The following is a 9,940-nucleotide window of genomic DNA, read 5'->3' as shown; positions in this document are numbered from 1 at the left end:
AGGCTGTCTAATACATAATCCCCAGTTTAAAGCCAAGTCACAAGTCACTTCTATTTTTGCATTTTATTCTCCTAATTTAATTTCCATTATTGCACATACCAGAACACACATTCAACTGCTCAATCATGTTGTAAGGCACTTTCTCCTGCAAAACTATTTCCACATCTCCAGTGACAGTCTCCAAAGATTTTTCTCTTTTTCCATTATACACAGGCAAGTGAGTTCTAGATTGCCTTGGCACGTTTGCAGAGCTGCTGCTGCTGCGTTTCCTGGTGAATCTGGGAGAGAGTAAAGCATTGCAAAAGGGTATTTTGTCAGGGTGGGTCCAGGGGGAGGGTTAGTCCAGTGCTCTCCCACTAAGGGCTTCCCTCTCAAAATCCATTTTCTAAAACTGAAGATAAAATTATGGAGTTTGCTATAGTGAGCCTGAATCTGCTCCATCATGCTGATGCTAGACCTACTCCTGTACCTACAAAAGAATGGGGTATTTCTTCGAAACACTTTCAAAGGCAATAGGAAAACCAGTTTGGTTTAGTGGTAAAGGACCAGGCCTGAAACCAGGAGACAGCAAGTTCTAGTCCCGCCATAGGCATGAAAGCCAGCTGGGCGACCCTGGCCAGTCCCCCTCTCAGGCCACGATGTCAGGCTCGGGCGACAAGCCAGTCAGTCAATTCCTGCTTCAACCAATGGATCAACATTCTATTGATCTGGAAAAAAGTGGACCCTGCAACTGCGGGAACACTCTTTTCAAGGCAATGATGCTTGCTGGAAAGGAGCCTGTGCAAGTGACACAGGCTGGGATTCAGAGCTTCCTGCTATATTAAGAGTCTGAAGTTTTTGAAGTCTTGCTGCCTCAATGACAGCGTTAACAGGAAAAAGCAGCAGCGTTCTTGAAAAGAGGACTTTTCTGCTGCAAGAAGCATTTACCAAGATCATGCTGGATCCAGCTTTCTTAAAGATGTTAGGAAAGTTGAGGCACTTTAAACCAGCTCAAACTGCTTTAACTGAAGGCCAAACTCAGTTTGGCCTTCAGAATTGGTAAGGATTTATTAATGCTTATGTCAAATATCTAATTATTTCATTTCTAGAATTTCTTTCATGGTATTAGAGGCAGAAATTTAAAAGGGAACTCATTTAAATACTGGGTGATTTAGGTAAGGAAAATAAACAACTTCTTTGCAACTGAAGATGCAAACTTTGCCCTTATTTTCTAGCTTTATTAACAAGTAAGAACCTGCTTCATGAGCTGTAAAACAGTTTTGCAAACCTTCCTTTGTCAAAAAAAAAAGGGGGGGGTACTTGCCTTTCTTTAAAAGCAAATGCAGTAGTAGAAACACAGAAATTGTCCCTACGGCAAAAAGGCAAACAGGAGAGCTACTCGATGTGCAGGAAGTCAACAACAGACCTGTCACTCTGCCCCATGATGTGCTCCGGGCCGCCTGGAGATGGAGGACCCCCCCGCGAACTCTCGGCTTGATCGGCTGCTCTTGCAGGGAGATCGAGCCGGAGGGTCTGCGCACAGGAGGCCGCCACCTCCACCAGCGGAGGTCAGATCAGCTGGAAAGGCACCACTGGTGTCCTTGGGAGGGCGGAGCCGCGGAGTCTGGCACGGTCCCCATCCCAGAGGTTCCGTGGGCTGGAGGCGGCTCGGCAGATGGAGAGGGCATCGCTTCTTCCCTCATGTTCCTTTTCCCACACGTGCCAATCTAGGAGGGAGGAAGAGAGAGGCTGCTGAGGGTCTTTTGCCCGGTCCTGCTAAAGCCTTCCGTCCCCAGACTCCGAACGCGGACCAGGCTACGGAGGGCAGCAGCCTGAGAAGGAGGCCTGTGTGACAGCCTTGGGCAGAGCGGTCAGCTGCCTCTCCCTACAGATCCCCTTTTCCCCTCCTCTGAATTAGTCTCAGAGTCCCTAACCCTGGGACTGCTCCCCTCAAGTGCCACAGCACGAGGCACGACGCCACAGAGTGGGTAAGAAGCTCCCTTGGCTGGATTTGCACAGCGCACTAAGCCCAAACCTACTACGCTTTGCCAATCACAGTGGCTGACTTCAGAGGTCACACCAAGCTGAGGCCAAACGAACCGGACAACAGAACTGCCTGCTGGGCAAACCCAGCTAGGGGGTGTCCAGAGGATGCCCACCTGGCGTTCCTCCGCTAGCCAAGCCCTGAAAGGCAGCGCCATGAGCCGCTGTCCGAGAGGCACCACTTCCGCCCAGACTTAGATCCAAGGGCAACGTTCTGGGGCTGCAGATGTGGAATCTGAGGAAGCCTCTTTGGGCCTCTTCGGGGGGCCCACTGGCATCCGCACCACCTTAGCCAGCCAGACAGGAATGCTCCTTTTTTTACACAGGTGGGCACGAATTCTTCAAGAGAGGCAACTGATCCAGGAGCTCTAAGCATTTCTACTTGCTCCCCACCAAGGTGTTAAACTGCAGGCCTCAGAAAAACATGTTGGAGCCCCAGTAACTACCACATAACTTTGATCCACCTGCCTTGGCCCTTAGAGGGAAGCTCAGAGCCCTGATGGGCTCTAGTCATGTGAAAAAGTAAGTACACCCCATGTACAGTTGTTTAACTTCTGCAGACATATCAATGTTTTATCTTCATTCACACAGTATATAAAGGTGATGTAATTGAACAAAAAAAACCTATGAAAAATTGACTTTGCAATCATTTATTCAACAAAAAATTAACAAGATATGCCATTTTTTCCATTCTGTGGAAAAAGTAAGTACCCCCTCAGCTCTAATACCTGGTATTGCCCCTTTGGCAGAAACAACCTCAAGTAGGCGTTTCTTATAACTGTCTACCAGGCTCTGACATTGACTGGGAGGAATTTTTTCAGCTGTGTGGTGTTGGAGAGGTTTCTTGCATGCACAGCCATTGTCAAATCACCCCACAGCATCTCAATGGGATTTAGATCCAGGCGCTGACTGGCCATTTCAGAACCCTCCATTTCTCTTCTCTCTAAGCCATTCCTTGATGGATTTACTGGAATGTTTAGGGTCATGGTCATGCTGCACGGTCCACCTTCAGTTGAGCTTCGGTCTTCTGATAGATGCCCTCACGTTATCCTCACGTGCCCTCTGGTACAATGAAGAATTCATAGCGGATTGCATGACGATGCGCTGCCCAGGCCCTGATGCAGCAAAGCACCCCCAAACCTTACCACATCCACCACCACGTTTTACAGTCGGTATCAAGTTCTTGTGAAATGTTAACTTTGTGAGCCACTCAGAGCCACATATGATGGGCAGCTATATAAATTGAATAAACAAATAAATGCTGTCTTTGGTTTTTGCCATGTCTTCTGTTACTGTGGCCAAATAACCCTCTCTCTGCCTCGTCTGTTCAGAGCACGTTGTTTCAGCAGCTCTGGTCTTTGCCTAGTGTCCTGTTTCAGGTTTCAGACACACACACACATGCAGTTGCTTGGTGATAAGCAATTTACCCGAGGCTGAGCAGACAAAGTAAGATAAATCAGAGTGCCTGAAGACAAGGGTTGGCCGAGTAGTCTCACTTTCCACAGGACAGGCAAGAGTAGTCAAGATTCAGTCCAGAGGTCAGAGCGCCAAGCCAGGCTCGTCAGCCAGTCCGAGGGCCAGAGTTTCAGGTTTCTTACATGAGCAGAATTCACAGGAACAACACACCAGGACAGGAAATCAGACAGCTATTTCCAGCAAGGAAACACAGTTCAGAGCTGCCTCTTAACCCAGTTTGCAGCCAGCTGTCTTTAATTGGGACAGGCATGTCCCTGCTTGACAAGGAGCCTCACTGAGCACCCTTGCTCTGCTCTTCTCACCAAGTCCGAGTGCTGGGGGGGCCATGCCTCATGCTCTGACTGCTTCAGCTATTCTGAGGTTTTTGACCACCCTCAGATGATTCCTGGCTTGGTGTCTCCTGAGGCTGACATTCCGCTGGTTCAGTTGGAGCAGCTTCAGACTCAGAGTTGTTTGAGTCCTGGGCCATGACACTTAAGTTTCATGAGCAAACTTTAGTCTTGTTCTGGACTGCAAAGGTTTCCTCCTGGCACACCTCCCACATAGATCCAATTTGTTCAGCTTCTTTCTAATGGTAAACTCATGCACTCTGACATCAATAGTGGCAAAAGCTACCTGAAGGTCACATGATTAAATTCTGGGGTTCTTAGGGACTTTTTTCAGCATCTTGCATTCTGCTCTTGGGCTGAATGGTGGGACAGCCTGGGCTGGCCTGGGTAGTCAGTCAGTCATTTTATTTTGGTCATTGACCAGCAAAGGTCTGGCCTGGGCAAGCTAGCCATTGTTTGAAATCTCCTCTACTTCTAGATGATCTTCCAGACATTGGAATGACTGATGTCCAATTGCTTGGTGATCTTTTTAAATCCCTTCCCAGACTCACAGGCATCTATAACCTCCTTTCTGAAGGGCTGAGAGAGCTCTTTCCATCTAGGCATGGTGATATCACACACCTCAGCAACAAAGAGCAAATCACATTAAATGTCTGAGGCTTCAATAAGACAGGTTCCTCCAAGGTCCTCTCTAATGATGTTTTAATCATCTGCACCTGATCCGGTGCACCTAATTCTAATTTTAGGTATTTGAGGTAGTGATAAATGTAGGGTTGTACTTACTTTTTCCACATGTGAAATTTGCATTTATGTTTATGTAAATTACACAATAGACCACAAAATTTAAATGGTACATGATATTTGTTATATTGTATCCCCTTTATCAATATTGTTGAAATGAAGATCAAATATCTGTATGTTGAAAAAGTCCAAAATTTCAATGGGGTACACTTACTTTTTCACATGGAAGTGAAGTACAGGCAGTCATGATAAAAACATTTTCCAGTAACAGTGGAAATGAAGCAGTAGCTACTGGATTGATGAGACAGACATTGCAAGGAGGAGGAACCCTGTATCTCCCCACTCACACTAACAGGTTACTAGTGAGAGTTCCTTGTTTGGCTGTTTTACAGCCTCCAGAGGGTCGAATTGCAGCCGTCATCAGGTTTATGAAGAGTTTTCAGACTTTTCTTTGCTGGAGCCCATGAATTCCAAGCCTTCAATGGGTATGTCCTTCTCCTTAATAGCTTTCTGAAACAAATGAAGGATATTTTAAGTTGCCAAGGAGGCTCAAAGAACACATGTCAAGTTATAGCAAGCATTAAAAGCCCAGAACGACCTTGAGATACATGTGTAAACTGTAGAAAAGCAGAACATATTTTTTTCAGATTTGCAGATTTGCCACGAGGCACTGGCAGTCCTTTAGTCATCATTCCCAATACTGTACTGGGTTTGCCTGACCCAATGACCCATCACTGCCAATCACGTTTCAAATACGTCCAGCTGAGTAAATTACAGTCCAGTCAGCTGCGAGCTGCGGAAGGCCCTCGTGCAAACACCAGCAGACAGCGCCGCATCTGGTTGTCTGCTTCCCCCCAAAGCCGGTGCGAAATCACTCCTAGGACGCTGCCCGGAAAACCCTCGGCAGGATCCAGCCGGATTCTGGGAGGCCCCCGCCCAGCGCAAGCCAGCTGAGACACCGCCGGACGCGCGGCGCCTTGGGCGGCTGGGCCGAGCATCCTCGGGGAACCGCCACCCCCGAGCAGCGCGGGGAGCGAGAGCGGGCCCGGCCCGAGGCCCGCCCGGGGTCCTCACCTGGACGCAGAGCTGGTAGCGCTTGAAGAGCTGCACGCAGGGGTCGCCCCCGGCGCCGGCCTCCCCCTTCAGGAACTTCTCGGCGAACCAGCGGTTGAAGCACTGGTCGTAGTCCCGCTTCAGTTCCGTGCAGGCCTCGCCGACGCTGTTCATGGCGGACCGACCCAGCGCCCCGGAGGCAGGCAGGCGCGTCACTTCCGCGTCGGCGCCGGAAGCGGGCCGCGCGTCACGTGCTCGGGCGCCATGTGGGCCCGGCGGGGCTTGGGCGCCTTGCGCGCCGCGCTCGGCTGCCGGGGCGCTTCTTCGGCGGGGGAGGCCGGAGCCGGCCCGGTGAGTGGGCGCTCGGGCCCCCCGCCAAGATAGCCGGGGGGGAGGGAGACAGTTAGGCCAGCCTCTGAGCGCGCGCAGAGTGCTTCGCCAGCGCCTTGGTCGTGAGCCCCCCCTTGGGCCGACAAGGTCAGCGGGTGATGCTGCCCCCGCAGGCTCTGCCGCATCGGAGGCGCAGCCTGGTCCGCGAGGTCGCTGCCAGAGAGATCGGCCGGCACCTCTCGGCGCTAAAAAAGCAGCCCCGCCTCGTCGTTTAGCCTGGCAGGAAGGTGGTTCCTCGTGGGCTTCGGCGGCAGGGTGAAAAAAAGCGGTCATTAAAGCTACCAAATCTATTCCTGAAGGCAAAAAAGAAAAACGCGAACCCTAAAGGGCTTCCCAATGGCTGTTTCCATTTTTTAATGTCGTCAGAAACAGCTGAAGTTCTCTCTTCCACTTCTCACAGTATATTCCCAGTTGCCACGCAGTATTGTTTGTCGGGAATTTCTTTGCAAGATTTAAATGCGCTGTTTGAAAAAATTGTTTCAGCGGACAAAAATTACTTTGGAGCTGTTGGATCATCTTGAGCGACTGGCACTTGTTGATTTTCGCAACTGGGAGGGTGTCCGGCGCTTGGAGAAAGCCGTTGAATTTGCTGAACAGCTTCACGCAGTGAACACTGATGGAGTAGAGCCCATGGAATCCGTGCTGGAAGACAGGTAACTATCAGGAGCGCCGATCAGTTCTGGAGTTTACTTTCTGACTTTGCAACTGCAGGAGAGCCATGCCGTGGTGTGCTCGGAAGCCATTTAGTTCTGAGGAAGGGTAAGCCATCCCCCCTTTAGACCCTGCCGAGAGCTTTTGCAGGCAGGAGGCTGGCAGAGCAAGACTGTTGGTACCGCTGGATCATTCCCCCTTCTGATGAACAAATAAAAGGTGGGACTGCTTGCACACACTGCTCCTTCTAGCCTTAGCAGCCCCTGTAATATCACCTGGCCTCCAGGTAGGGAACATTGCGGAGAGCTGCCATATTTCTAAGCTTCCTAGGATGATGATGATGAATGATTTGTGCTCCTCAGGCATCTCTACCTCAGGGAAGATAATATCTCAGAAGGGAACCATGCAGAGGAACTACTGAAGAAAGCTGCAAAGACAGTTGAAGGATATTTTATAGCTCCACCAGGTAACATTTTGCAGGATACATGCAGGGAAATTCATCCTGTAAAAAAACTTTTTTCCAGCATGAATGGAAGAGAAATAACTGAGAATTTATAATGTAATTTCCACATATAGGAGGTAGTAATGGTGAGTCTGTTGTATCTCTGCTAAAAAAATATTACCCTGGATTTTGGAACCTGTCTCAATTATTGAATTCAATATATGCCCTTAATTTCAGCTATCCTGCGGAGTATAATTTGGTCAGTACTGTGTGTGAAGGAACACACAGAACTGTGTCATGAACATCCTTGAAAGTTGACAGAAAAACATTTTCCATTTAAAATATATAAGGTGTTGCCCTTGAAGTTCATTTTTGCTACTAGGAGAGCAATTGAAAGCTGAAGTCCTTAGGAAACAGAAGTCCTCTTTCCTTTGTTCATCAAGTAATATAAACATGATTTAGCTTTATAGCACTGTTAATTTAATTATATCTTGGGTAGTGTAACAACTTTTACTTGTAATAGAAATTGCCAAAACTGTCAAAGTATTTTATTCTTGCCAAATTTTGTTTGCACTAGGTAACATCCCTCTGCCAAAAGTAGAAGAGAGAAATACTTTTCTTCACAGGGAAGACTCTTAATAGAAGATCCTACTTGATATGCCATCACTGCCTGCTTTTAGATCGAAAACCCAGGATGTGCAGTGGGATCTAGAATGAATGTTTACGTCATGTACTTATATAACTGCGGAGGGGGGGACAGGCACTGAAATGACTGGTGTTACTTAGCTGGGGAGAAAAAAGACTGTATTTAAAGAGTTGTATGGGTCAGGAAAGAGCGTTATTGACACTAAGTTTAACACATGGTTGTGTGAACATGTTTAAAACCTGTTTTAAACCCCAATCAAGAAATAATTCAGACTGTATTAAAATTTTGCACAAGTTTAGCTGTACCTAACCCTATGGGGGTTTAAACCCTATGTTTAAAATACAGTGAACCTCAGTCACCAAATCCCCCCAAAGAAAAGACATATTTAATTATGAAGAGACTATGGTCAAAAGACATAAAATGGGGAAGTCCCTATGCCTTAACCTCTAAAAAGTTTGAAAAACTGAGTATACAGGCAACACTGGCCATAACTGCAACAATTCCTCCATAAACTGCATCTCTGTGAGCAAACAATATATAGCCATGTTTAGCACTGCTCAGTCAGTATCCAGGAGAAACACGAAAAGTATCCAAAACTATTATAGCTTAAAGTTTAGGTATAAAAATATTGAAATACAGGTCTAAATGAGCTAGAGACTCCTAGTTTATAAGCTGGCAGACATTAGCACAAGCCAAGATCTAGCTGATAAAATCTTATTCGCAGATCTTTAAAATGAACTTAGTATTCAGGGCTTTAGAAATATTGCAAAAATGTGAGTTAATAAACGATAGATGTGCTTCTGTCTTTGAACAAAAATCCCAACGTAAAAGAGGGACCATGTATATTGCTATCAGCACAGAACATTCTGCAGAAAGAAATTCAGAAATTTGGTGCTTCAGAAGCACCAGCACATAATCACAAAAGAGCTATTTGCTTTATGAATTCCAGTTACTACGTTACTCATGTTCCAATTACTATGTTGTCATGAAATGGAGAAAATATTTTGCAGGAAAACTGAATAATATGTAGCACAATTGCTTTTATGCTTTGAAATTTCTTTTAATTTAATTAGAAGAAAATGCGTGGTACTGTTTATTAGAATATGCTGTGGCATTTAGATTTAATTAACTGAGAAACAATTTTCATGGTCCTTAGAGCAGTCTTCAAGATGGAACTGAGTGGCTGCAGATATGTTGCTGAGGTTAATTTAGCCCCTTTTTGGATGAGGGAGGATGTTTAGGTTAACCTCTCTAAGACATACAAATAATATATGTAAATTGTGATCCCACATTTAATCATGCGTTGTTCTACCAGAATTTATTGCAGTGATACATGGCTTTTTGTGGCCAGTAGCCACATTTTATGATTATTATGATGGCACCTAAAGGCCCAAAAAGGGACAGCTAATTTTTTCGGCACTTTAGGGAGAGCAGGTGGAGGCATTTAAGCCTTGCAGAGAAAGAGAGTCCAGGGGAAATTTTTAAAATGCACGTGACATTATTCTGCAGGCTGCCTAATTACTAAGCCACAAAAAAGCACTTCTTTTACTCAGCACATTTTGAACCCCAGCCACTATTTAGTGGCATCTGCTTTAGGTGCGTATGCTCTGGACTGCACAGATGCTTTCCCCTCCACTGACAATTCACTATCATGCTATATAATGAATATAAGAACGTATGCGGGAGCTTTCCAGAAACAAGATGTGCTGTTAGTCCTTAACAAATCAACTAAGAAATATTGAATAGCAGATTAATAAATGGAAGCAAAAAATGGAGACTTTGACAAATATCCCACATTTGATGTTGCAGTGGACATGTTGCTGTGTGTTTTTCTAGCCAAATGTTGCTATATAATTATTTTTTTTAACTTACATTGTATATTAATTGTATTTCAAATACAACACAAGTAGCCTAACCCATTTTTATACCAAAATTGTGTTAGTTTTATTTTCCTATAAGTGTTCATGTGACTGCAGCTATAATATGATGCAGTAAGGTATTAATTCAGTAGAAGACCTGGGACTAGGTCTTTGCAGCCATTCACTTGAGCAAAGTTTCAAAATATTCTTAAAGCTGTAAGTTGGCAGCACTTTCTCTAAACTTGCAAGATGGCTAAAAATGAATCTTATAAGCTCTTAATAAATTGACAGTTACGGACACAGAATTCAAATGAAACACCTCATTTTACAA

General features: G+C 45.9%; 2 protein-coding genes across 2 annotated transcripts; one reads left to right on the top strand and one right to left on the bottom strand.

Moving 5' to 3' along the window:
* Nucleotides 1–388: 388 nt before the first annotated feature.
* Nucleotides 389–5,839, bottom strand: TRIAP1 (TP53 regulated inhibitor of apoptosis 1). The gene is made up of 2 exons (XM_088143819.1): nt 5,643–5,839; nt 389–5,078 (listed from the first exon to the last, which is right to left on the bottom strand). Exons 1-2 carry the CDS (start codon nt 5,793–5,795, stop codon nt 4,995–4,997), a joined length of 237 nt encoding a protein of 78 aa, XP_087999945.1. The 5' UTR covers nt 5,796–5,839; the 3' UTR covers nt 389–4,994.
* Nucleotides 5,840–5,855: 16 nt separating this feature from the next.
* On the top strand, nt 5,856–9,669 carry GATC (glutamyl-tRNA amidotransferase subunit C). The gene is made up of 4 exons (XM_088143817.1): nt 5,856–5,972; nt 6,495–6,664; nt 7,025–7,128; nt 7,682–9,669. Exons 1-4 carry the CDS (start codon nt 5,886–5,888, stop codon nt 7,741–7,743), a joined length of 423 nt encoding a protein of 140 aa, XP_087999943.1. The 5' UTR covers nt 5,856–5,885; the 3' UTR covers nt 7,744–9,669.
* The last annotated feature ends 271 nt before the right edge of the window (nt 9,670–9,940 follow it).

The sequence above is a fragment of the Python bivittatus genome, unplaced genomic scaffold, assembly GCF_059951505.1.
Source record: "Python bivittatus isolate LINGU-HERP-01145 unplaced genomic scaffold, Pbiv_v1 ctg000390_np1212, whole genome shotgun sequence".
NCBI classification, from domain to species: domain Eukaryota; kingdom Metazoa; phylum Chordata; class Lepidosauria; order Squamata; family Pythonidae; genus Python; species Python bivittatus.
Note: the sequence above shows the minus strand (reverse complement) of the source record. Positions and strands in the feature narration are given on the sequence as shown.

Excerpts from the sequence above, each read along its gene's own strand:
- TRIAP1 (XM_088143819.1), bottom strand. The coding sequence starts at position 5,795 with ATGAACAGCGTCGGCGAGGCCTGCACGGAACTGAAGCGGGACTACGAC. Across the intron at positions 5,079-5,642 it reads GCTACCAGCTCTGCGTCCAG|AAAGCTATTAAGGAGAAGGA; the intron begins GTGAGGACCCCG and ends CATTTGTTTCAG.
- GATC (XM_088143817.1), top strand. The coding sequence starts at position 5,886 with ATGTGGGCCCGGCGGGGCTTGGGCGCCTTGCGCGCCGCGCTCGGCTGC. Across the intron at positions 5,973-6,494 it reads GGGAGGCCGGAGCCGGCCCG|CGGACAAAAATTACTTTGGA; the intron begins GTGAGTGGGCGC and ends AAATTGTTTCAG. Across the intron at positions 6,665-7,024 it reads GAATCCGTGCTGGAAGACAG|GCATCTCTACCTCAGGGAAG; the intron begins GTAACTATCAGG and ends TGTGCTCCTCAG.